Source organism: Rhea americana, unplaced genomic scaffold (genome assembly GCF_003343005.1).
Source record: "Rhea americana isolate MKP2758 unplaced genomic scaffold, rheAme1 scaffold_284, whole genome shotgun sequence".
Classification (NCBI taxonomy): Eukaryota; Metazoa; Chordata; class Aves; order Rheiformes; family Rheidae; genus Rhea; species Rhea americana.
In genome coordinates this window covers 766,415-793,986 of record NW_028186406.1, presented here as the reverse complement: position 1 = coordinate 793,986, position 27,572 = coordinate 766,415, and the positions used below count along the sequence as shown (strand labels likewise).

The 27,572-nt window shown below is 42.2% G+C and overlaps 1 protein-coding gene across 2 annotated transcripts; it reads right to left on the bottom strand.

The window, feature by feature from the left end:
• Window positions 1-405: 405 nt before the first annotated feature.
• On the bottom strand, window positions 406-26,181 carry SCARB2 (scavenger receptor class B member 2). Of its 2 annotated transcripts, XM_085308842.1 has the most exons (13): window positions 26,005-26,181; window positions 19,098-19,255; window positions 15,735-15,882; window positions 14,041-14,229; window positions 13,474-13,565; window positions 12,612-12,731; window positions 11,499-11,677; window positions 10,794-10,912; window positions 8,612-8,685; window positions 6,734-6,785; window positions 5,903-6,061; window positions 5,696-5,765; window positions 406-3,442 (listed from the first exon to the last, which is right to left on the bottom strand). In XM_085308842.1, exons 1-12 carry the CDS (start codon window positions 26,119-26,121, stop codon window positions 5,736-5,738), a joined length of 1,437 nt encoding a protein of 478 aa, XP_085164968.1. In that variant the 5' UTR covers window positions 26,122-26,181; the 3' UTR covers window positions 406-3,442; window positions 5,696-5,735. The 2 variants fall into 2 exon arrangements, with proteins under 2 accessions (XP_085164968.1, XP_085164967.1); XM_085308841.1 differs by lacking the exon at window positions 5,696-5,765.
• Window positions 26,182-27,572: the final 1,391 nt, after the last annotated feature.

Sequence of the window (27,572 nt, the reverse complement as noted above, 5' to 3'; positions counted from 1 at the left end):
TCCGCAGGAACGCCACGGAGCAGGGCACCAAAGCCCCAGCCCAGCCGCAGGCACCGGGCGGCGCGGGGCCTTGCGCCGGAGCACGCACAAGCGCGACTAACCATCGTCTCGCACACGATGCGCCCACAGGACAAAAACACGTGTCGTAGTGCTTTCTCACGCACTTACAAATGAAAATAGAGAACGAAAGGGACCCCGGTGTTAMACAAAATATCCAGACCACCGATCTCACAAAAATAGTGCAGTAAACTGGGCGATAACCATCCCACAGCGTGAACCACCAAACTGGCCTAAGTCAGCGAGGGAAAGCCTGCCGTCCAACGGGAACAGCTCCTCCAAAGCACAGCGTGTATTTTGCAGGTGTTGTATTAGTAGAAGGAGGGCATAAGACTCCACTACAAGGCATCACATGGAAATACATTGGTTTAATAAATCAAAAAGAAATTAAATACCAGCCAAACCAGCAGGCATCTTTTAGGCTTGTTTCTTTCTAAAATTCTGTAGTCATTTTACAAAGACATTTATATACCTTCCTCCAAGTGGCTAAGTGTTTGTCTGTCAATTTGCACGCATTTATAGGGAGGTTTCAGAGGATCTCACAGAGCCTACAGGGAACCCAGGTGACTTCTGTGGGTGCAGGGCTACGTCAAGCCACGGTCTTCTGAAAGTCTGTCTGCTTCATTACCTGTTGCAGAAGAGTCAGATGTCCAGAGCACCGGAACAACTGTGTCTAAACCAAAGGACCAAAGGCAACTTTTGCTGGCACTTTGCCCTCAGGTCCTCACCACCAACAGAGAAGAAAGCAGCCCCAAAATCAGTTGAAAGTCACTTTCCACAGCACTGTGTGAATTTCCACCCTTGCACTGAAACTAAGAATATGCAGCAAAACAGACCAACTGTACAAGAACAAATTGAGCATCTAATGGTAGGGCAGGAAAAGAGTAATGAAGAAAAGGAACCTAACCAGATCTTCCTTGTGTGTTAGGCAGAGTAAAATCTCCTTTTTGGTTTAATGGAGATTTAAGAAATAGGTGATTCCCAAGGGAAAAAAATTCTCAGAAACAGGTCACAGAAAGAAGGTATTGCAGCAATTCAGTATGGAAAATGAAAGTGCAGCATAATGTGCTGGATCATGTTAGGGAAGGTGTGTTTGTGTGTACAAACACAGCTAGCAGAAGTGATTCAGAGAGCTAAAAAGTTCATCTTGTGTCTCCAAGAAGAGAGTAACACTGGCGGGCAAAGCCCCTTGTGTACGTAAGGAAGAACAGTTCCCTGACTGCAAGGCAGCCACAGAGGTTTACAGTGGCTGAGCAACAAGCCCAAGGAATGGTGTTGGCACCTCTGAAGTCCTGGGTCAGGCTCTGGCTGCCTCCGCTCCCTAGTGCTCGAGAGCAGCTCCAGCCCTGAAGTCACCTCATCTGCCTTGGAGTTGGCTGAAGCCACTTTGGCCAAAGCATCTGTGGTGCAGAGGCTGCCTGCTAATTCTCTGCTGAAGAGGGGATTTTACACTCTGAAACACTATCATTTGATTAGAATAATCTTATTCCTTATAGGAATCTTGCTGCTTATTTATTCAGACTAACACTGGGAAAACCAGTAATTAGAGGGCAAGTTCTCCCAAGGGAATGACTTGGCAGGCAGCTAGGAAAGAAAAACCACTGGACTTTCCCTACAAGACAGATTCTCTCAGAAATCAGCCAAGGAAGGAAATGAATAGCACAAAAACACTGAGGTGACTAACACTAACTATTTATCTGGCATGTGGGACATGGCAAAAAGAGAAGCAGTCGGAATTAAGGTAGAGCAAAGAAAGTTCACAAAGTGTTTTCACAAAGTATTTTTTTTTTCCAGCCCAGACAGCCAAAAGGGAACATCTGGGGGGCATGGAGAAGAGATAACAGTTTCAGCCCACGCTGTCAAATAGAGGGGCTGCTCCTGAACAGCTCTGCTGAGATGAATGTGTGTAGAAAGCTGGAATGAGTTGCTCGTTCCTCGGGTGTATGCTTGCAGTTCACAAGGCAATGGGCAGGCAATGTCTTAGTGTAATTCTGATTCTCAGCCAAGCAGCAAGCTCAGGCTCTGGCTTAGGATACTAATTTGTTACTCTCCGGCCTTCTGCTGAAAGCACAGCTTGAGGCAAATCTGCTTGTTGTGTGGAACAGGCAAAGCTGGAACTGCAGTACTGTGAGGGCCCTGGGCTGCAGCAAGTACTTTTAGACAACACAGGTAATAAATAACCATAATCATCATGAAACTTCCAGGGTGGAACTGGCTCCATATGAACAAAACTGCTGAGCCAGTTACCAGCTAGGCAAGGAGAAAAACCAAAACAATGCAAAAAGAATGCCTCTATTTTGAAGAAAATAATACATTTTAAGTTTTGATTCGCTATCTTCAGTTAATGGAAATACTTCTCAATGAAAATACTCTTTTCACTGGGGAAAAATACTTTTGTTTTTAAAAGGGTTTCCACTTGACAAGTAGAAAAATGTTTTGGCTTTTCAAGGCCCTATACACACCTTAATATTGAGGTCTGCTTGTATACTAAACAATAAATGTAACGGCCAAGTCTTCATTCACATTAAATCACACAGTTGATAATTGTGACACAATTATCAGAGAAAAATGAATACCATTTTGTACCCTCCACCATCAAGACCAATGCTATCTTTTGTTTTGTTTTATAAGTTGAAGAAAAAACTTAAGGATAAATGTATCACTAACATGCAGTGGGATCCTGTGCACAGTTAGAAAAGGTAAGAGGTCTGTAAGGAAAAGCATTTCATTTGCTTCCTTTTATCTGATATCTATGCGTATGTAACTAAGTTTCAGTGAATGTTTTGGGTTAGTTTTACAAATCAGTCTTGTGAAATGACTGATGATACTAACAGTCAGTACATACTGGTAGGAAGAAGCCTGTAGCACTCTACAGAAAAGACAATACTAGGCCTACGGCAACATTTTTAAGTATTCCTGGGTAATACAGGAACCTGTTGAACTGCAGCCTAAAGTACCCTGTTAAAAGGGTACTCTGCAGCCCACATTTCTAAGGCCATCTGCAAATTTACCCGCATCATTCTTATAATGAATTAGGGCATTTTATTTTCACTGATATAGTGGTTATGATCATCTATGACTGTCAGTGCAGGTACAAACAGAGTGTGGAGTTGAAAAAAGCAGGATCTCAAGCAGTTTTAAAATGTAGTTTTTAAGTTATAACTTAGCTGGTAAGAAAAGTCTCCTCCTTTGACGACGTTGCCGATTCTCTTCCATCTCTATACCACAAAAATTATACTTGACACGATCGTTTCTCCACAGTGGACAACACTGGGTAGTGGTAGTTGGTATTACGTCAGCTCTAATAGTTTATTCTCCAAGCTCACATGTTAAGGAAAATCTACTAGGATGCCCTGACGAGCGGAGCCCTTTCATCTTCAGTGCTCTGAAAGCAAAAAAATTGCAACACACTAAAGTTAACTGTCACACATCAGACAGCTTCCAAGGAGGGGAAGCTGCATTTCTGAGACTCAAAGGAAAAAGATCTTGGCACCTACTTCTAAGTGCAATTTTCAGTAAAGGAACCAACACTGCAAAAAAGCACCGGAGAGCAGATGGTAGTTTTTGCAGGGACATACACTGAGAGGATACAAACAGCCCTCCCAAGTTTGCTTACTCCGTGCCACATCCCAATACAATGGCAGCCACTGCGTGCACACTCAGGAAGCTCCTCAGGGCTTCAAAATCAAGGAGGGGATTGGAGTGAGTGAAGGAAAAGGGGCCAGGACACGGTGCTCACTCCTGCTAGAGGGAAGGATTTGCTTTCTCTAAAGTGACATGGATTGAGACAGTGTTGGTACAAGGCAGCATGTAAAGAGACTATTAGGATATACTTGAAGAGCTGTGTGCGCCACTGGGGCCAGAGAAGGTTTGTACAGCAGAATCGTTGGGTCAAAGGTACGAAATATAGTGAGTCATGTGCATTGGAGAAAGTATTGTCCTCTCACCTTTGGAANGGGGGGGGGGGGGGGGGGGGGGGGGGGGGGGGGGGGGGGGGGGGGGGGGGGGAGCTCCGACTGCATCCCCAGAGGGCTGGGAGGGAGATGGGGAAAAGGGCAAAGGGAGAAGGGAATCCTCTCGCTACAGCTGGAAGCATATGTGAAGGTGTGGCGTGCTCAGCTGTGAGCGCTGCATCTCTTGAATGTCAGGGGCGAGCTGGAGGGATTTCAGGAAGGACTCAGCATRGTGGATGTACTTGTTCACATGCAAAGACAAAAAGCTTGAGAGACTGAGCTGGGCCCCTGGTAGCAGGCTACTGCTGAAGGAAGGCCATAAGCACCCTGGCAGGAGGGTAATGACACAGAGAACTGTAATTGGCTGAATTATTTTTCAGTCATGAGGGGTCTCCACATTTGCACGGAAAACAATAAAACCGATGTAGAAAAAGCATGAAATTTAGGTATCTTTCAGTCATTTTAGTTACTGTGCAGTGTTCAAGAACATCCAAGAGACCTGGTATCAAGATACACATATGTCATACAGGGGCCTCAGGCAATAGGACTGTTGAGACTTTGTGGCTGAGCCTGCTGATGACACAGAAGGGCTCAAAAGCTCAAAGGAAAAAGGATCAGGCTTCAGGAGTCTGAACTGTGGTCCTGAGTGCATCTGCCTAGAGAAAGCTTCCTGAGTATAGGAATGAAGCTGAGAGATCCAAAGATCCAGTTCCTCAAGCCACTGCTTGAGGAAGACAGGCTGCAAGAGCACACCACCTCACTGGTGAACTGCTACCACTGCTGCCACTACCATCRCACACTGAACCAGCAAAGGGTCTCACAGACTAAGATGAAGCATGTGCACAGCTTGTTGGGATGCTCGGAGGTAGCTGTGAGGGGGCTCCTGACAGTTGTGAGGGTGTACTTAGCAAACATCGTACAGGCAAGATCACAATAAAACACAGCAACTACAGGGAGAAAACAGCCTCCTAGAGTACCCAGTCTATTTCTCTAATCAAAGGATTCAAAGTTTGTCTTGTCTCAACTCCTCTGCATTTCCTAGTAGGGCAAAGGTTTGGCATCAGCTTTAAGGTATCTAACAACCTTAATGCCAGTATGTCACATTGTAACGTAACTTTTCATAAATAGGTATACAAACTAGCATTGTCCAGATAAAACTGCCTGCGTGCTTTTGTCTGTACAACTAATTTGCTTTTTGGTCATAAATCTGCCGATTTTGAAAAAATAATCAACTTATTATCTCCAGCTGTCTGAAAAGCTGATAAGGGAAGCTGCTTAAAATCTCACTGCAGTTCAGTGAATAAATAATGCCAGACCACACATTATGAACAATTCCCAGTTCTCCGATGAACACACTGAGGGAAACTACATTCAGACAAACCAAGCTCCAAGGCCAAATGAAGGGTTAGAATGGTCTTAAGGCTCACAGGCTTTAAGAGGCCTCTCTAGCAAGGACTCTTAGTGTATTTGGAAAGCTGGCTGAGCCTACAAAAACAGAGTTGCACAAGACTCTTAGTTTTTGCTAAGAATGCTTTCAAATTGTCTGTTCATCAAATATGGTGGACTTCTTGTACCTTATCCTTTAGGATCCTCTAGACAGGCTGTTTTTTTTTTTTTTTTTTTCCATTTTTTTTAAAACTACTATTTGCAAGGAAATTAGGCACAGGAAAGACTACCTGCCTTACCATGTTTCTTGTAATAGCTGCAATCCTTTGTTTGGTGCACTTACTCTGAGTCTATTAAAACTTCCCTTCCCTAGAAAGGTCATTTTAAACAAAATGACACATAAAAAAAAAGTTTGTGGATGCTGAAAAAGTAAAATCAACCAAAAGAAAAAAAATCAAATACAGGCAAACCTAAAGCAAACAAAGTCAAATTCAAATGCTACTTACCTCTTCACTTACTCCACGAGACCTACACACAAGGACAGTAAAAACAATCCCAAAAACAATTCCTAGAGCCATAATTACGAAGGGGATTCCAGTTACAACATTGGCTTCCAGCAGGACTTGCTTGAGTTTGTTAGCAGACATTTCATCGATTAGAACACTCTAGAGGGGGATTAACAGAAAAAATAGAAAAAGATTTATTTCTATTCTTCTGTATAATGAACCATTTTACTGCTGTGAAGAGCAGGTAAATAACAGTCTCCCAACTCTCCATCTTTGCTTCATTACTTTTTGATATATCTTCCCTGATAGGAATTCTTCAAGCTCCTTGTTTGGCCAGAGGAATAATCTGGTCTGCATTTTCTAAAGAAAGCAGTGATTCTGAATGCTYAGTTTAGGATCACAACAATATAGGCCTGGAAGAATGACATGAATCACCAAATCTAGTCTCATGTGATCCACCTTCAATCTGATCAATTCAGTGATCCAACTGCAGTACAGAAATAGCCACAAAAATCTCCTCAGCAAAAGGTCTGACCTTGTGAGCTCCCTCCTCCTCCTCCTCTAAGCAAGCCTTTTTTCCCACGGCCAGTACCTTTGAAACTAGGAGGGCTACGTGACCGAGGGCGTTTTGCAGGACTCAGCCTAATGCAATGAAAAGATCAGTAAGCAATGGCAGACTGCTAGTAGAACAGTCTTCCAATAACAGCTTCCTATCTCTCACTGCACAAAACATCAAGAAAAACTGGAAATTAYGGGGTTTTTTGGTCAGCTCAAAGACCGTATTTTTGTAAGCAAAAAATAAAATTATTGCAAATAAATAAATAAATTTACCTCATTTACATACATCACTGGGAATACCAGTGTTCGGATGTTGCCTGTTTCACTGTGTAAAACAAAACAAAAAGAAAAAGGTAAGAAATTATCATTTTGCAACTTTTCAACTTGAGGTTTCTGAAAGTTGACTGATTACAAGACAAAATTAATGAGGAAACTGTCTCTAAAGAAACTCTGGGCTGTCCTTTTTATTATTATGGATTTTCACCTCCCCACTGGAGTAGAACAATCTCAGCCTCCAAGATGGAAAAAGTTTTTTGTTTTGAGAGCAATAACATACCTGAGGACTTGGTGTGGAGAGAAAAAGATGGATCCATAAGAGGCTTATTATTAACAGACTGAATGGAGAATTTGTGTCAGTCAGTGGGAATGCTAAGCTAAGCTGAAGTTGAAAGTTACTCATATTTGTATAACACTGAAACTATTGTCCATACAACATGCAGACAGCAACTAAAAAAARAAAAGAAAAGTTTGGTGCACATGAAATAACAGCTCACTGATAAGTTGCGTTAATGTAACAGCTCCTGGGCACTAGAAAATAACATGGTAGCATTCTGAAAAACTATCACAAACCACCCCAAGAGAATTGGAGGATTGGGCAGATAAAATAAGTGTTATTTATTTATTTTTTTTTTTTTTAAGTTACAATACATAGCAAAGCTGTGCCAATAAGTATCAGCTTAGAAGCTGAGCAAGAAGAAAAGCTGCTACATGGCACTGGTAACAATGAAATCAACGTGTCAGAAAGACAGAAGACTAAGTAAAAGGTATTTGTGCACAATTGAACTACAGTTTGGGGACATCTTGTCACACTGGAAACTGCAAAGTTGCAGTATGAAAGCTTCTCTTACCATAACAGTRTAGTCACAAGCAAGTTACTTCCCTCTACCTGATCAGAGAACAGGACTCATCTGCCGTTGGGAGACATTACATTCTATCTACTTTTTACGCCTGTATGGGAAAGGCACAGGCAGCTCTGTCTGGGGTCATGCCTTCTCATTTGGTTTCCATACAAACACCGATGAGAAATACTGATAACTGCAATACTCCTGCGTTTTAAAAGCTGTGAGGAATAGGATGGCACATCCTCATGCTCTGGGTAGCAACACCCCAAGCTCAAGCTCCGCTCCCCTATGGCACACCCTCTCTTTGAGTAAACACAAAACCAGTGCGCTGATGCCACCAGAAGTGCCCTCAAAGAAAACTACAGAACAATGATCTAGCTGCTACAGCAGAAGAAACACATTTACTCCTATAATTGATATAGCTGGCCTGACTTAGACCTTTACAATGCATAACAAGAAGAGGTTCATTCCAAGGCAAAGGAGTTTTATCATGTTAAAATCAAAACAAATTAAATCAGATTCAGACTGAATTTATCTTCTTTTACTTAAGTTTTGCTCAAGCTGCCTGTGACTAAAAAGAACACTGACCAGAGATCCTAACTGATCGACACAAAAAATTAAAAGGGAATAGTGTTAAAATTATGATGTTAAATATGGTAGTACTTTCTTAGGGGATGATTTAAGTCCCCAAGTTTCCAAAATTCCATGCAAGACAGCATCACCATGCTCTTCTGTTGATTGCTCTCTGCTTTAAAAAAGAACCAGCAGCCTCAGAAAAAGTGATTTACACTTGAGGAACCAATCCACAACATTTTGCTTTCCTTGAATACTGTCTTTGCATGCAGAAGGAACTTCAATACCCACTTCATCTGTGAAAGGAGAAAATACTGTCATTTGTAACTGAGGTTTGACTGGATTTCTCATTCTCACTTGTTCTTGCCACTGGTATTTCATCTCAGCACTGCAGACAAATTTATTTTGAGTATCAAATCAGATTTGAGATTTCCACTCAGCAGCAGAAAATACTTACACAAATTCATGTAATTTTCTTACATGAACATTGATCTGCATACGCTTGGCTGCTTGCAGGACCAGCCCTGTCAGCTGGGGAATAAAGGAAATGCAAGTTAAAAAGAATAAACATAAATTAAAAAGAATTTAGAAATATGCTAACACTTATGCCAATGTGGAMCTCCTTACAGGATAGTGACACAGTATGTGTATCAGTTGAGATGGAACTGGGGCAGATCAACATTTAAAAGAAGACCCACTTAGAGGTATTACTTGCATCCTTCCACCAAGATACTCTTGTAACCCATGTACCTAGATTCCAGTCTGCAACTAAATTAAAGTGATGTCAAGAGGCTACAAGAGAGATAAGGGTGCCATCATGCTGTCTGTGCTGTCAAACTTACAGTTAGGCTATGGAGGGATCCCCCTTCTTTCAGATCCAGCTACAGTTTTGTAAATGGTGGCCACCTACAGCTACTTATTCAGTAGCAACAGTATACTGTCGCAGAGTCTCTGCAGGGCATTTTAAGCATTTCTGTGACCACTTGAGCAAAATCAGGTGCCTGACCTCTCCTGATGAGAGGTTAACTAGCACATACAAAGTCCTGGGGATAAGGCAAGGACTGCTTTCACGAGTTCAACCATAAGACAAACCTTTCTTTTTAAAGGGTAAAAACCAGATACTAACTATGGCCTGTCACTACAGACCACAGGGAATAGGAGTGAACATCCACAGAGATGAACAGCATAGAATACTTCTCACAGTATTGCAACTACTAAAATAAAGGCTATGATGGGACGAACAGGAATATTTGCCTTATCCAAGCCCCAAAATTTAGTTGGGGTGAAGGATAGAGATACTTTTATCCTAATACTTAAAAACAAGAGCTAAGCAACAGAAAGCACTTGGCACCAAACCACATCCCAAACAGCACATGCACTAGAGCCGAGAGAGGAATTACGCAACTTCCTCCTGCTTTAGCTACACATAACAGCTTGATGAGTCAGAGTACTCCATTTCTGTCAACTGAGCAGGTCATGATTTTGCTCTTTCCTTCAGCCTGCAGTCAGATGTGGGCATCTAGGCAGCATAAAACCCCAGACCATTAAGTACTAAAAATGCTCTACTAGGTCTGCTCATCAGCTCTGACTTCCCCAAGGCACTGTCTGTGGCAGCTTTGTAYCTCTGGGAAAGGGCCACTTGGTGGCTGTCGCAGGAGCACTATTCAGGCTGCAGGGATGGACAGGGCGAACGAACAGAATTTACACACACTGTTCTCAGACTGGTAATGAACTAGAACATGCAGTGGCAAAACCTGTCATTTTCCAAGCTGCTACCTTCATGACTTGAAAGGTAGCCACCACACAGGAATGGGACTTACAGAGACTTATCAGAGCAATTTATAAGGACTCTAGTTTGCCATCAGTAGCCTACAGGACTTGACTCAAGCCTTAATATCTTTATTCCTTGTCCAGGGATTCTGCTGCCTCAACTTAACTCTGGGATTAACTCCAGCAGAGATCTGAATGGCCTCCCAAATTAAGTGCAATAGTAAGGTGCTTCTGTTGCTTTCATTAATAACACATCACTTTCCTTTTTATTCAGCCAAATTACTCTGAAAAATATGGCAGGTTTTTTTCCCAATATGGCATGGACAGCAAATGAGAGTCATCAGCTCCCTTTATTTCTGTCATCTCACAGTGAGATTACCAGGAACTCTGCACCCTTCCATGAAAGACACAGTCATTGTGCTTCTGTATCTCTCCTTACATGAATCCATGCTATCTAAACTGAGTCCACTGTCCATAGAAACTGTATTGTTTTGCTCTSCTAGTCCACAAACTAGCTTTTTCAACCCGGGGAAAATACAGCCAAGAGCAGTGATGGGGATGGCAAGGTGAACAAGAAAATTAGCTTCATCTGCTTCTGGGAAATATTTTAACTCCTTCATCTCATCATTACCAGTCTGATGGCATATTTAATTGCACAGGCACAGTGGACAAGTATTTTAATTCTTGTTTTTTTATGAAAGCTTGCTTTCCACAAGCAAATACAAATAGATCAATTCCAACTAAGCCAGCATAGCATCCCCAAAGCCATGGGATTATGTTGATTCCATTCAAGGAGGGGACCTACACCCATGTTCTTGCATTTGCCTGCATCACTCTTAAAAAAAAAAAAAAAAAAAGGCCATACTTACAGGATTGATGTCTACAAATGTCTCATGATATTCCTTTCTTGGGTGCATGCCTTGTATGTCCTTAATAAATTTTTCATCTGCTTGGTAAAAATGTGGAGCTGACAGAAATATGGGAGCACCTGAATGTGAAAAGATAGAAAGTCACCATTTAAAAAAGATAAAGCAGGACTCCAGGAGGTTACTTTAATTAAAGTTGCTCTTTGAGGACCCCAAAAGTCTTCCCACTGTGCCATCCACAGTGAAAGGAAAGGTCCATTTTGGAACTACAGAACTGACACTCAGATCCCCTGCCTTCAGAGGAAGCCAAATTCACCCTCGTGCAGTAGTTAGCATGGCTTCATGTCAGGCTTGCRTGTGGTCATTTGCAGTGTTTTCATCCAGCTACTCAGATGCAAGAGCTACCTGGATAAAAGCAGACTATAAGCACCCAAGCTGTTCAGGATGGATCCTGGTACTTCCATTTCTTCTGATTCCTTTATCTAAACCTTGYTGAATGGACAGCATCTCACAGCAACTCTTCAGAACACTTTCCTCACTACTGTAATTTCACAACCAACAGACCAGCAAATCACTTGCTGGTGACAGATTTCACTGAGCACAGTCCTATCCTGACAAAAYTGACCAAATTGTCTTCATGTATTTCAGACAGAGAAATATGTTGCAGCTGGTGTCCTCCCTGTGTGGTTCCACCACGTGGCAACATACCTTGCTTGCAAATGCTGACATTGAGGACACCGGTGCCAGGACAGTTTCCTGGTGGCACACAGAATCCAGCGTTGTCCGGGTTAATGGTAGTGTTGGCAAACACCTTAGGAGAGGGTACAAAGCGGTAGGTTGGGATGCCTGCAACACTTCCTGAGCTCTCGTACACCAAATACAAAGATCTGCAGGCAAGAAAAGCCAGATCCAGATTTGTTAAGTCTTGACCGTACACTAACATCTGCTGCAGATTTCTCCTTGCCGGTGCCTGCATTTCTACTGAAGTTTACTTAAGTAAGATCACTTAAATGATCTTTTGCACTAAATTCAATAGGCGTTTGATCAGCACGTACACATCTTGTCATTCTGCTGCTGCATGAAATGGACAATCCCTGCACTAACAGTGCTGCTCCAGAGACACTGATCCCTGCCTTCAGCATTTCTGTCTCACTGTGGCACCCATCTTGTTATTGCTGCTACATGGTACTGTGAGGACAAGGAAAAGAACACAGCTGGGCAAGAGAGAACAGAAGGGAGGAACAAATTCAGCAAGCCCCAAATTTAGCATAACACACATTTGTGTTGATTTAAATAGAGAATTTCAGATTGGTTTTGCTCTTCACAGACAAAAAAATCTGGAAGGGAGGAGACCAGCAGGTGGAACATAGGAAAGAAACAAAGCTTTTCTACATCTTGTCACATTCTAAAGAGCGTTGTTTCAAGTCACTAATCCAAATAGTGCAATCTGCCTTCTCTAGAAAAGCAAGGCACAGAGAAAGATTTTGGAGGGAAAGAAGATGCAGGCAAGGTCTGTATAAATGTTTCCATTCCCCTCACTACATGCATTGTAAGGCAGTCCAGCCTGCCTTTCCAGTTTTCTCTCAAATTTCCACTTTATCTTTATTTAGATATAGATCATCCTTAATTTGATGCATTAGGTTTTTTTTTTCTTTTCATTTTTTTTTTGGTTTAACTCTTGTCCTTTATGGCATGAATGAATGCAAAACATCAACGCTATTAGATAAAATTATGGGAGGAAAATCATGAAATCTCAATAGGAATGAGGAATGGATATAAGTGCTCTGTTGTAAAGCTTGAGAGAAAATTTCCTCTTCTTACCTGCAGAAATCAGAAGAAAAGATATAAATGTTTTCATCTTTGCTTATCAGTGGGTGGAAGGATGTCCCATCTGTTCCGTTGATCATGTTACACGTCTTTGTTGTCCACCAGTTCAAYGACCTGATGTAAATGATGCAAAGACAGAAAGAGTTAAAAGATCTTTAAGCAGTAGTGAGACAATATCAGCTAAGGTCTGAGCAAACAAGAGTCAGACCTGTACAGTGTTAAGTCCTATTGCCTCAGGTCTGCTAACAAAAAAGGGCATTAAAATAGGCATAAATTACATTTATCTCCTCTTTAAACTGGAGCTATAGGGAAGTAAGAATCTCTCTGTAACAGTTCCTCCMATACTTGTTACTGCTGACACACAACTTACTTAATGGGAAAGGAGTGCTTTAGATAATTCACATTTGGCTTCTTTGTAAAACAGACTGTCCACTGAAGACTGTCGGATACCCCTGCACAAGTTCTCCCAATTTGGCTCTGGGTAAGTAAACAGGTACTGGGAACATTTACTGTCCCATGCTTGTTACTCAGGGGAGTTTTCCCTGCACTGAGCAGGGAGGGATGTCCTAAAGAAGGAAGTAGAGACAGAGGCACCTAGGCCAAAGGCAGTCAGAGATTCAGAGGTGAATATTCATAGCAGCTCACTCTCTAAGGGCAGGGGCTTAGGGCAGGGGATGTTTTCTTTTCATAAATATGCAACACCAAACATTGGGGGCCTGGTATGAAGCTAGAGCTACTAAGAACCACCACCATCTTCAGAATAAAAGGACTGTTTTTGTAAAAAATGCTTGTGTCCATCAAAAATGTGAAGAGAGGCAGATTTTGACAGAGGCCTAGCCATACTGAAAAAACTTACTCTTTTCCTTTCCATTCCACAATTCTTGAGAAGTTAAGGTAGTTCCTTTCCCCACTTAGGAAAACATATTCTCCATCATCAGTTCCATTCATCTAGAAAGAGATATATGAACTTTTATTGTTCCACTCATTCTGCAACACCTGGCTAGTAACTACAACAGGGTGGCAGGCATCTAAGCTGTCATCACTTTTTAAAATCTGCCTTGGGAGTGACAGACTCCCCCTGAGGTAAGTGCAATTTGTTAAACTCCACCTTGAATATAAATGAGGTGGAAGTGACTGAACTAGATTCTCATACCTCCCGAGGGAAGGAAATATTATGTAAGTTAACCTTTTTTCCTTTGGAATTTTTCACTGAAGAAAAACAGCCTTTAATTAAAAAAGAATATATCCACTGAAAATATCCTGAAAATAGAGCCAAACTGAAGGGAGGAAATCCTCTTGCTGTCTCTGCAGCCCACCTCCTACCTCAGTCCAGCTACCAACTGACCAATGATGGCAGTCCCAACTCTCTAGCAATGACACCASTTCTTACTTAAAACCTCTGAAAATCTTGTATACCAGTTACCTTATTAAAGAAACCAAACTCTGGATCAGTCTCAGGATGCAAAAGATGAATGGCTGACAGAAGYCTGTCTTTGTAGCCCCACAGTAACTCATGAACGGTACGTATTGTAAACAGGGATTCTTGGTAGAGAAGTAGTAGCACTTCTGTAGCAAACTGAAGAGGGGTTGATCTGGTCAACTCCATCGCTGTCTGCCAGGGGATTGGAATGAGGGATAAATGGTCAGATTTATAGAAGAATATGTAGTAACAGCTGCATGCAATCACAGACTCATGGACACATGGATGGATTTCCGCATGCCATGAAATTTCATTATTTCTACTTGCAGCAAATAAGGTGTTGGCTAACAGGTTCTTCAGCTGTTTCTCCCACAAGGATGTGCTCTTGCAGATTCCCATTCATCCAAGCACTGCCACACAATCAGTTTGGTTACATGCCGTCAACTTCTGTATTCTTAAGACTGGATTCTAAGTGAAATGTGCAAAACCACTTTCTAAACAGCCTTAATTTCACTAGTGTATTACAACTGAAGATGCTCTTTGAATTTCATTGTTAGGAAGTTGTAGTTTACAGTTGTAAAACCAAAGGCTGTAAAGATAGCCACTTCCCCAAAATGCAAACAATTCCAAGATTTGTTTCCTTGGTAGCTGACAAATGGTTTTACAACACATTTTTARAACACAAAAACAAAAAAACCAGGATATTCCTTCAGTTAACCAAGCTGTACTTCTTCTAGTACTGCCTGTTACAGTGTATCATGGTCAAAAATATGGCCAAGAAGTAACACTTAACAACACTTAAATGCCAGGGAGGAAAAGTAAATATAATGACTGTATTGTCCACAACCTAYAGTAAGCTAAGTTCTATCTAAGGCTATACATAATGCATTATGTATCCATTCATACAATCAGACAGCCATTCTGAGAAATGCTGGGGAAAAAATAGAAATGAATGTACCCTATAATTGAAGTTAATTAAATTAGTATGGAAAGTAAAGGCTTAGTTACACAACCAACAAGTATTATGGTATAGTCTAATTTCCTTTGCAAGGTGTGACTACTTTGTCCAGACTACRTGTCTGCTCTCATGGTATCCTTATATAAGACCAGATACAGTGGTCTCTCTCTGATCACTAAAACATAACTTTCTTTGCAGACTATCTTAATCTGCCACTCTTTGGGAATGTCTTTCTTAATCTTAGTATCATTCTGGAAACACCTTTTCATTCAGCTGTATCTGAAATCCTTCCACTTTAGGTGTTATTTTGCAGTTTCAGATGCAGATTTGGAGGTAATTTTTGCAATTTTGACTTTAAAAAAATTACAAGTTTTCTCATTCAACTCTCTGAGTTCTTCTGATTCATTTGACATCACTAATCCCCAATTTCACTTGCTGGTGAAAACCCAACAAGCCTGATTTCTGCTAATCTTTGAAGTGTGTATCAGCTCTCAGGGCAAGAGTGAGGCACTGACACTACAGAGGCCTAAGGCAAGGGAGGAAGATCACAGAAAAAAAACAACCCATCCCAAACTTACACTTCCAAAACTGAATGCATTATCTGTATTGGACATAACCTGCCTTTCTAGTTCTTGAATCACCTTTATCTACTGCAATGGGAGTGACAGTGAAAAGGAACAAGCTGCTAGATATGAAGTGTTTTAGGATGATTTCCAAGCAGAAATCAAAGAGAACTCACCAGTGCAGGAATATTAACAGTTCTAATCAGGTCTACTTCAGGGTCTCCCACAGACTTCTGAGGTTCAAACACATAGGTCTTTGGATTCAGAGCGGATACTTTTGTACCGTTGTCCAAAAACTGAACGTGCACTCTAGGCCTGTATTCTCTGAGAAACAAGAGTTTTTCTTTAAGTTAAACATGTAAAAATAATATAAATTGTAATCATCTTACAACTATTCTACTGTTTTAAGCACATAAAGGGTGGGATTTACAGTTCTTTAGGAACTGGTCCATCTTTGCTGCTGCTGCTGTCAGCAGTAAAACTCCCCTTTGTGTCAATTAGACTTTACAAGGTGCTTTTGAAAAAGGCATCCCACAGTCTCATTGCACTCCATGCATTTGCCTTGTCTTTAAAAATCTACAAGGAAAGATGACAATTTGACAGTTCAGAAGGATTCAGAGGCACTGCATTGCCTTGCTTCCTGAGTAAATCTTAAGTGCCAATACGCAATGGTGGATTATTCTGCAAGACCTAGAGTTGTGCTGTGTTTCATTCATTTTAGATCCTAGGTTCTGTCTCAGCTGTGCTAGATCTGTTCATGCAGCTTACTGACATGCAGTATTAAGTATTATTSCCGTTCAGCTGTTCTAATTTAAAGCAAACTGGATAGGCCCACAAAACTGCTTTTATTAGAAACCAACCATTTCCCACTTCCTTTACAGAAATAGCAGATCTACCACTCTTCAGCCCTGCCAGCTGGGAACATTTTGGTCTGGCAATACTTTCAGTGTAATTTGGCAAGAGCCTCCTGTATAGTGATCTACTCTAGAATCCAGGGCTGAGGGGATGGGAATGGACAGAATGGACTGCCCTAAAATAGGCCAGAGTTAACCTGAGAAGCCTCTGCTGTTCTAAAATGGCTGGAGAGGAAAATAATACTCCCTGATCAGATGTACAAGTAGGAGGATCTCAAACATTAAAGACAAAAACTGTATATGTAGGCAAAACCAGTCCATATTAGAGTGTTCTTCAGGACTCAGCAGGCTTTCGCAGATAAGCAGCTTGTACTTTAGAGTGAATTATTGTATATRCTGTAAATCCAACTGCTAACTTTTAGAAAGATAAGCACTACTATATCTTTATTACAAACCTACCTCTGTGCTAACTGTTTTTCCAATCAATGCAAGTCAAAACTATGAACTGCTAGAAGCTCAGGCATGCAGGAAGCAATTCTGCTAGCTGTCTAGTGTACACTCTACCACTCATGAGAGCTTTCCTCCTGACCTGCCTGGGATAGTTCACTTCCACCTTTTCTCCCCACCCCCGCCTACTTTAGAAAAACACAGAACCATGCATTTCATTTTAGGGTGCTTTAGGAGTTCTGCTATATGCTTAAATCTAATTGGTTCTTGAAAGCTTTGCTACATCAGGCCTGTGAGACAAACCTGATTATTTTGTCGCTGGCTCTAGCATGCAGTAAGTCTGCAATGTCTCTCCCTCCCTTCCTGCCTGTCTCCTCTCTACCCCATCCACTGCTGACGCTCTGGTACAGTCAGCAGTGACAGTCAGGGGAGGACTAAAGAATCTGCTGAAAAAGTTTTTAACTCCAGTTTGAAACTCCAGTTTCTAACTTACTGTTTCTTCTATCAGGCCAAGCACAGCAGAATTGAATCGTGCTGAAACATGTCAAAACCAGGCAAATCACATAAGCCAGAAGCAACTGAAACAGGAAACGTTGGAACATGTAGCCTCTCTCACTCAGACTGGAATAAACAAAGGAAGGAGAGCCTGCACGGATCGCCTCAACCCTCTCAGAGATCGCCTGTGGTGCACGTTGCAGGAGAAGGCTCTCCCAGGGAACCACAATCCAGTAGCTCAGGCTGTGCCTTCCCCACAGGCACAGACCAGACCAGCCAGCTACACCACCAACCTTGTCCCTCCCACTCCATGTCTTCTTTGCTGTGCAGCTTCACAAACCTGGCTGTGTGACATGCATGAAGATACCCAGAGCTGAGGAAAGGGAAAAGAAAGAAACTAGCAAAGGGGCATGAGTACCAGGGTGCAGAAAAGTATGGGCCTGTGTGGTTTCACATAGTTCTATTATATCTGGAGCTAGTCCCATTTATCTGCCTGACAGAAAGGAAGCACTGTTGACTAATTATTAGCATTATACTACATAGACCTGAAGAAAAGCTTGTGAACCTGAAAGCTTATCTTTTTTTCCCATTCTACTGATTTATCTAATAAAAGGTATTTTGCCAAGGCACCACTCACAGGATGCCAAGGATAAAAAGACACAGTGATGGAAAAGAGAAGAAAAAGGAAAAAAGATGAAGGGAAGAGGGTGAAGCAAAGAGATGTAAATAGAGGTGCTGAGCTGTAAGAGGAGAGAAAGAGAGAAGGAAGACATACCACAGAGCTTGAGATGACTACTGAAGGCTCTCTCTTTTATTCTACAGTATTTTTTCAAACACTAAGAGCCTGCTCTTGAGTTATCTTGCGGCTTAGGTAAAGACAACTCCTTCTGACACTGAACTGCTGCCTGGTTTGAATGACTGTCAATGATCAGACGTGAGACCAACGAGAACTCCACATTTTCGCCAGAGTTCCATGATGTCAAAGGCCATAACGCATCCTGCCTGGTTTACACTGCTGTGTATAGTGGAGCAGAATCAAGTTCTAGAAAAAATCTCACTTCTATGGTGACTTTAAATTCTCTCCAAATGCAGCCAAGTCAGACCATAATGTGTGGAGCCACACCATCTTAAAGAAGRGTCCAGGAGGTATGGCAAGCTCCATCACTGCACATGGTCTTACTGGGTCCTGCTTTCTGTAAAAACAAGTTAGGTCTGATTCTAAGTAGGTTTTATTGTGAGGGTTGGATGAGGAAGATCGCTGTAGTCCCATTCAGTAATTGGCTCTACCTAGTATCATTTTTTATTGATGCAATTTGCTACACACTAGCTCAGAACTAATTTCCAAGTGAAAATATGAGTGACATGTTTATGTTGCACTCCTCACCACATACTCCAAAACATTATCCAACCAGTCACTGTCTTTTCCCTTCTAAGGCAGCAGACCAGAACGCAGAACTTCCTCTGTGTTCAGCAGCTGAGGAAAAGGAGAACATGAGCATATTAAATGCTTTGCCCAAACTCAGATGGAATTGACCAGCTGAATCTGGAACAGATTGCAGGTTGTCTCAGTCTAGTTGTAGTGTCCATGGTGGCACATATCCCATTCTCCCTTGGATAAGCTTTCAAGCACACATCAACAGTTTGGTTTTCTTCTAGAATGGGATCCCAAATGCCCTCACACTTCTTTGACTCCTCACAACTAATAGATTTGTTTTTATAAAAACCACAGTGAAATAGTCTTACCGGTAGGTGTATGGCCCTACTTCCTCCACATGAGGAGAAGCTCCTTGAAGCACTTCTAAAGGATTTGTCACGTTAAAAAAGTAGAACTGCATATACACTGGTGGAGAAGGATCTTCCCAGGCTTCAAAGGTTTCCGTGCCATTCCTTAATACTGTTCCCTGAAACAACACAAAAGCAAGTTAACTGTTTTGATAAATGCTATGTAGTATTTACAGGAAAGAGGAMTGCTATGCCCTCAAAACATGCATGGGCAATAGGCTTGGAGATGCCATTTCTATGAATACTTACAGAGATGCTTTACTTTMAAGTATCTCACTAAATCTCAACAGTCAGACAATGCCTGCATGCTAGGGGAAAGTGTTTGTAGGGATTCCCATTCCATTTCTCCTCACAAACATTTCTGCCGGACATTTCTGAGAATGAAGACTTAGCAGCTATTAYACGATGAACCTGTTTAAGTACACCTGTTTAAAGTGTATCAGCAAAAACTGCATATGAGACACCATGAGACATGTGTGCACATTGCAGATAAAAGAAGTGGAACTCAACATTGTGAGGCCAAGAAGTCTTAAGAGAGGCATCTTAGGAGGAGGAAGGCCAGAAAAGAAGTTGAGCTTCCTTGTGTTTTTAATTTCTTTGCCAAGAATGTCAGATTCCAATATGGCAAAGAGATTCTGTCATATAATATAGGTTTCAATCCTTCATTACCATTCCACTTTAGATAAAATTCATCACAACTATAAAAGCATCACCACAACCATCACCAAAATCAAGGCTTTTTGCATGGTTATACCACTGGTACTGACACTGTGGTAGCAGGAAAAAAAATGGCTTGCAGAGCAGAATTTTTAGGAATATGTACAAAGAAAACCCTAACTTTGATGCTACATAACCAGTAGGCGGAAGAAGGGGGCAAATAATTTGCAACTAAATAGGTCTCATCGACACTTGTTCTTTTTATTCTTCTGAGAAAACAAGTCAAATATTGTAAGAACAAACCAAAAAGCAGGGCAGATTGGACAGCTGCCATTTCGTGGATACAATTTATAAGGTCTTAGTGCTATCAGCCTCAGGATTCATTCTGGGCCTTCCACTTAAGTAGTTGTTTTCCCTCTGTATTTTATTTTAATTTTCAGTGATTAGATAAAGAGAAGACTGTTTCAAAGAAAAATGCATTGGCAGGAGGTTTGAACAGCAGCAGTATYCCTGAATGCCAGTGAAAGCCAACCCAGCTGGCAGTATTCAGAAGTTGCAGACTGCTTTCCTCTGAGRATTTCAAACCATGTACTCTGCATACACCACAAAAAACAATGTATTTTAGGCATGCCTCAGGAGTTCTGTGCATTTCTTTGGGACTACCAGCACCTCATATATCCTGTTACCTACATAGCCCAATGCATTTTATCCTATTTTCTTGTCATCTATGCCAAGGAGGCTTATCCATGTATTCAGAGAGAGCCTTTCTGAAGTTGGTTTGCAGAATCGGGAACAGAATCTCAGTGAATCAGGTCTACAGTTTCCATGACTCTAACATAAAAGGCTGGGAATGAGACAGAAATGTATCTGAGACATGAGTTAGAGATAACCATAACAGCTTTTCGCCATATGCATATAACTACGTTACCAAGTCAATTATTTCAGAGATTGCATTGCAGCAAACTACTGGTCTGCTCCCTTCCCAAGTTGTATAAAGCTCACATTTCTCATGTGCATGAAACATAGTGAATATAAGCTTAATGTTGATAACCAGACTAATTATTACCTGTCTTGAGCTTAACCATCCATATCTAGRAATTTGTACTGTTCCCCAGCAACTACTGACTAAGCGTATTCAGGCCACCTCTCAAGTGCTCAAACATCTCTCATATGAGACAACCAAAATGAGGGATTCTTCTCAGTCTAAACGTGCAAAAAAGTGCACCTTGGTCATACTCATTCCAGTTTTAARCTCCAGTCTATCTTTTTTGACAAGGGGATCACATTTATGCTGTGCAAGGATGCCACTTCCCTTGTCCTCCTCTCCTGAACTCAGCTGAGAACATGAAGCTCCTCCACTTGATGCAACATTGTTAAATTTAACACTGATTTCCAACAACCTATAAATATATAAATACATGCATCAGATTACATGCAAAGAGCATTAATAGAAAGGAAATGAAGGAGTTTTCCTCTGGCAGACTGGTGTAAGTACATATTCTTGAGATTCTGAAGTCGTAAGTGATCTCCAGACTGCCTGGAGACCAAAAAGGTACCGAAACAGTAAAAGTAATCTGGTGATTTATTACCTGGATCTGCATAACACCATTTGGATCTCTCATAGAAATGACAGCATCTATTTTTAGATCTGCACACTGAAAGCGCTAGTGCAAGCCCAGATTCATAAATTTCTAAGGAGGATTCAGACTCCATGAATCTCTCAAATAATAAAATATTGCAAGCTCTTTTCTTCTATTTTTCACTAAATGTTACCAGGAATATTTGGGTCTATGATATTGTATTATACAGCTTGTATTTGAGCGAAAAACTATAACCACGTATTTTTGAGAGAAAYGTATGTCCACACTCCTCAGCTGAAGACAGTCAGTTTGGCTCTGCTGTCTTTTATTCAAAAGGTAGGTGAAGCAGGATCTGATGCTACATGACTGGGACTGCTTTTTTTTTCTTTTTTTTTTTTTCAGAGGGTATGTTCACTGCTAGACTGGGCAGGCTGTGAGATGCTAGATCACAGGACTGCTCTTAATCATAGAATACATAAAAGCTACAGTTCCACTGTAGTTATAGTTACTGTACTGTGTAAGGCTAGGGCGTCAGACATTTCCTTTTGATACTTACATGTAAAAACAAGAGATAAAACTTGAAGTACCCAGAAACCTTACCTTAGACACTAGTCCTGCAGGCAGGTTTAGAGGGCAGGCCTCAAACACCAAGATCCTCTCTCACAGAAATGCAAAGGTGCACCTTACTGCAAGATCACAATCTGAATTCTGCAGACAATGTGATTGTGCATCCTCGCCCAGCACAGCAGGGGTTCTTCTTTCCAGGTGGAGTCTGCTTTCATTTCAAGCCTACCAACACACCTTTCCCACTGACTTTATCAGGCCAGTCCTGAATTTGCCCTTATCTCATTCTCCTAGGTTTCCTTCCTTGACCATTCTTCACACACAGGAAATAAAAAGTAYTTCTTCCCTCAGAAGTGTAACAGATGTTGGTGGTGATTATGGAGGATGGGGGAGGTACTGTATGTTTTTTGGCCTTAGTTAGAAAATTAAATTTCTGTTGTTTTCTGGAGCTGTAAAATGTTCTAATACTAGGGCATAGTTTTATATGTTCATCTATGACAAAATTTAATTGCAATTGTTAAAGAAACAAGCAATAGGGTAAATTTTTAGATCAACAAAAGTAGAATTCTTTGATCTTGATATTCCCCTGCACCTTGGGAATAGTCTGCATAGAAGGAGTATCTCAGCTGATCATTTGTCTAAGCCTCCACACTAAACTGTACTGAGAGCTCTAGTACTTCACATTAAACAAAACACACACCTGAAATGATCAATACATAAAAAAGTCAAGAGATAAAACTATCTTCCTTGGCCTTCCAGGCCCTAAATAATTCTACCAGTCCAGCTCTAGARATAGCTCGGAACAAAATTCTGATGAAATTTCAAGGAGTTAGAACACTAAACGTTTTCTAAAATGATCAGTATAAGRTATGTGGCATAAACAAAACACTTGAGGGAAAGGCACAGGGATTGATTACCTAAGTTTGGAATTCAGTACATAGATCAAAGCTTATTATACTCATAAACTGCATGCTCATGGCAGTTAAAGCTATAACCATATAACCAACAAAGAGCATAAGGCAAGGACTGCTGGCAGCTAGGATGGCCCTTTTCTCGTGCGTAGTTATTTTTTTTTCTTGTTCGTTACATGTTTTGTTTTCCACCATTTGCTGCATTTTCAGGTGCTATCCTGATAACTAACATATATATTGAACAAATTGGACATCTGATCTGATCCAGCATGACACTCTAATTCATAAAAAGCTAGTAAGACTGGCAAAGAAGACAAAGAATAATTTGACAAGGTTTGAACACCTTCTGAGAAATGTGCTCCTATTTCTTGCTCCTATTTCTCTAGTCATGACATGTGTCTGCCTGCTGATTTTCAAGGAGATGGGAAGTCTGATACTCTGCTGGATTCCCCATTCTTCATACATCCCCTGCTCCTCTATCCAGCAACAGATTTCCTTTTTCCCGTCTTTAGCTGGAAAGCACGCAACATGCATGGCCTAGTGAAAGCTAACCCATCCACAATGACTCACGGGTCCTAGCACAGGACACACAGGCACTTCAGCCAATTCAAAGTGCAGTCTTCTATTTAAGCTATGAGACCACAAAGATAGCTCTCCATTGCAAGTCATCTCTGTTTGCTGCTGCAAGACCGTAGGAAAGTCATTAGAGGAGCATGAGCTATCAATCATAAAGGCGACCTCTCTCTCTTTGCAGAATCACAAAATAGTTGAGGTGGAAAGGCACCTCTGGAGCTCCTCTGGTTCAACCCCCTGCTCAAGCAGGGCCACCTAGAGCAGATTGCCCAAGATTGTGTCCAGCTGGGCTTTGAATATCTCCAAGGACGGAAACTCTGCAACTTCTCTGGGCAACCCATGCCAATGCTCAGTCACCCTCACAATAAAAAAGTTTTTTCCTTATGTTCAAGCGGAATTTCCTGTGTTTCAGTTYRTGCTCACTGCCCCTCATCTTGTTGTCCTTCTGCAAGGACAGAGGGATTGCTGAGGCTAAGACGAGTCAACGTGAAATTCATGAGCACAGAGGTAAGATTTCATGTTGGGTGACTTGGACTGCAGAGCAGTAAGGCAGGTGGAAAAGCTTAAGTCTTGCCACATTTCAAARGCAAAGTAAGATTTGTCTATTTGCACAAGATTTTCTAAGCTGCATATATGGTTACAYAAGAGACAGCAACTTCCTAGGTCACATACAAATGGGAAAAAGCTCACATTGGTAAGACCACATGTAGAAAGCAGCAGAACCRCAGTGACTGAGAGTGCACTGCTTTGGGGCTGAAAGCTGTTCTTCTGCAGTTTGTGTGTGAGGCTCCTGGTGAAGGCCTGGAGGGACTCACAGGCAACCACAAGGAGCAAAACGCTTGATTCTGCACAGTGCAGATGTACCTTAGCACAAACTAAGAGCAGTAATGATGAAAAGACTGTACTCTAGAAACTTTATGCTGCATTACTGAAAGCTGTGCTGACCAACTTCCAACTTACTCTTTCGTAATTRAACATTAAGAATAAGGAGCATGTAGCTAAGAGATAATACTCATAAGGAGGATCAAACCTAATTCCTGACAGTCCTATACTCTCCTGTCAAATCTTTCTTTCCACCCTACTGCTCTTTGGGTAACAGCATGGACTAGGCTTGAAACTAATTTCTGACCTGATGCAGAAGATGACAGAGCTCCTTTCCAAAGAGACTTGAGATGTGGGGAGATGGAACTGTCCATATCTACACAGTGCTGTACTGATTTGGTTTGGTTTGACACACATGCAACTCTGCATACATTACCACTTACATCACTTTGCACTTGACTTTCAAATTGCCTAGAGAAGGATATGGGCTGATGAACAATAAACCAAGTATTACCCATGATTACACTCCAGCACAGCAGAGGCATGTACCTAAGAACAAACACTACAGAGATACCTGTATGAGCAGTTCCTAAAGAGCAGCTGACAAACACTGGAAGGCTGTATGACAACTTACACTATGCTGACTTTTTTCTAGCTTCCCTTTAACTTTACAGGCAYTCTTTAAAGTGAAATAACTTGTTTTAAGCTGTCAACCTAAAATTGCTCTTGTTTAACCAAACTGGTTTAAGTTAAGACAATACAGCTTCTACATTAAGGGAATGTTTCCTGAAAAATGTTAAAGAAAAGATCAATACATTCATTAGGACACTATGGGGATCAGCAGACTTCTGTCACCAATTAGACAGTAGCGCTAGTCAAAGGACTTTGTTTCGTAGCRCTCTTGGTTTCTCTGTTTAAGTAAWAGAGGGGATATTCTTCAGAGTAGGTAAGTTAATAATTACTCATTTACATTGGTCACAGCTATTTTAAAGGAAACACCCAATTATCTGCATTTCTAGTRTTAAGTATGGGGGTACTAATGCTAAGGCAGTGGACCATTCCCACTGGACCACCATATAATTGCAAAGGGCTAGTAGAAGAGCAGAACAAAAGCTTAGGCAGCCTATAAACAACAAGATCCTGCCAATGGTAACAATGCCAGGAAGGGTATCTCGAAGTGCGCTGCAAGCAGCCTTGAACAAGTGAGTGAATCGCTTTGGTGTCACCACCCAGGCTATGGAACGACCACAGGTTTGGGGCCTACAGCACCCTGGAAGGGCTGTGCTCCAGAAGTGGCAGAACAAGCCAGCACAGGAAAGTCTCAATGAGCATATGATAAGGATGGTGAAAGAGCAGGCAGGAGCAGCACTTTAGGCGTCCCCTGGTCACCCCCAGTGCTGCTGCTTTGGAGCAGGGCCCTCAGTACAGCTGCTGCCTCACGGTCAGTAAAGCTGCCTCACGAGCATTGRTTTTTACTCACATGAGAACCCAGCCTGGGCCCAGCCCACACTGAGCCCCAGCCAGGCGGGCAGGTGCAGAGGGGCTTTGCTGCCTTGCGATGCTTCGGCCCTCTCCTGACCACTGCCATACCAGGCCGGGACAAAGATGGGGGCACAGCAGGGCCACGGGCCAGCCCCCTCCAGGGGGTGGGCTTCCTCCCTGCCCCCCTCCCCCGCGTTATTTTGAGAGGYTTCGCGAAGGAGTAAAAGCCGCAAGGAGAGAAGGGGGGGGGCGGGGGGAAGCGCGGAGCCGGGCTCTCACCTGCTTCACCTGCAGGTCCACCACCGTCTGGAAGACGTGCGCCACCAGCAAGGAGATGCTGGCGATGAGCAGCGTCATGGCCAGGACCCCCACGGTGACGAGGCACAGCGACTTCATGGCCGCCGCGGAGGAGCGCCCCTGCCGCCGCCACCGCCGCCGCCGCCGCCAGGCTCCGGGCCGGGCGCAGGGGGCGGGCGGCCGCCTCGCCCCGCCTCGCCTCGGCGCGGCCAGCCGGCACGGGCGGCTCGCCGCTTCAGCAGGCGCAGTGAAACTCGCGGCGAGTGTTTTGGGGGGTTTTGGTTTTTAATCCTCACTYACCAGGAAAGAAAAACCTCTGGGGAGAATTTTTTGTGCTTGCTTGCAACCAAAGCTCCTACTGGCATGGCAGAAATCTTGCTCTCTGCTGTGGACAGATCTGCTAGTGTGCGTTTCTCTATACAGTAGACATATTTAAAAGCTTTTCTGTCAGACAAGCAGAAAAACAGCTATTCTTCAGAAAGAGGATGAGGGGAAAACTGTTGGAGGGAAGACAAGTTGCCTCTAGACTGAATTAACCTTCATAACGAACAGATTCTACCATAATTCAATAAAGTTCAGCTTCCACTAACACAGTTAAGCCACTAACAAAAAAATAATCTGATGTACCCATTTCTCCTTTAAAAGAAAATTAACTGGACACTATTGCTCCAGCTTCCCACCCATAATCACATCTCAAAGCATTCCTAGCAGTAAGGAAAGCTATCCACAAAAGCTCCTTTCCCAGAAGCGGGCACCATGCTAATTGCTTTCCATCGTGGCCTCCAGTTTTCACAAAAGGCAAGCAAGGCCTAGCAATACCGGACTCGTGTCTCGTAACTGTAATCATGCTGCTAGCAGCACCAGGGTTTCCCAAGTCATGAGTCAGTTCCCTCTCCCCTTGCCCTTTCAGATCACAAGACTAGCAGCTTGCCGATGCCTCCATCACCCCAATCTATGCAATGCCTTCTCCAAAAGACAGCAAGCAGACCATCAAGTGGATTTCCTACTAAGATAGTCTAAAGCATTTTCCTTTACAAATATGACTTCCTGCTATTGTAATTGCAGCAGTTAGTGTTATATKAGTTTGTACCTTTCTGCTCATTAAAGGTTATGCGGTCACATCGCACAGTTGTTTGGGAAGCTAGAAATATTGTGGTTCCTCTCATGCAGTAGAAAGAGATTGTGCTGTCAGCGTATTTTAATTTAGATTCCCGCTGTAAAGTGGTGGTCTTTAATCTGTTTCATCATCATCTCCCCAAAAAGCAAGCAGCAGATTAAGTGATTAAAATCCCATTTTGAATGCTAATTTAACTACAGAAATAGAGTCCTCTCCTTGGAAGAATTTTCTGTGGGAATTCTCCCTCTGATGGTACAAACTCTTCCCTATACCCTAAAATATTGTCCTGGCCAGGCGCTAGCAAGTAACAACTTTTACAAGCAAATGTCTTCTCCTACAGTACATGAACAATGCTTTCCACAGCTACTGAAGCAGTGGATTGGAGACCTCTCCTCTCTCATYTGAAGTAGTTTAACTGCTCTGTGACTTCTGA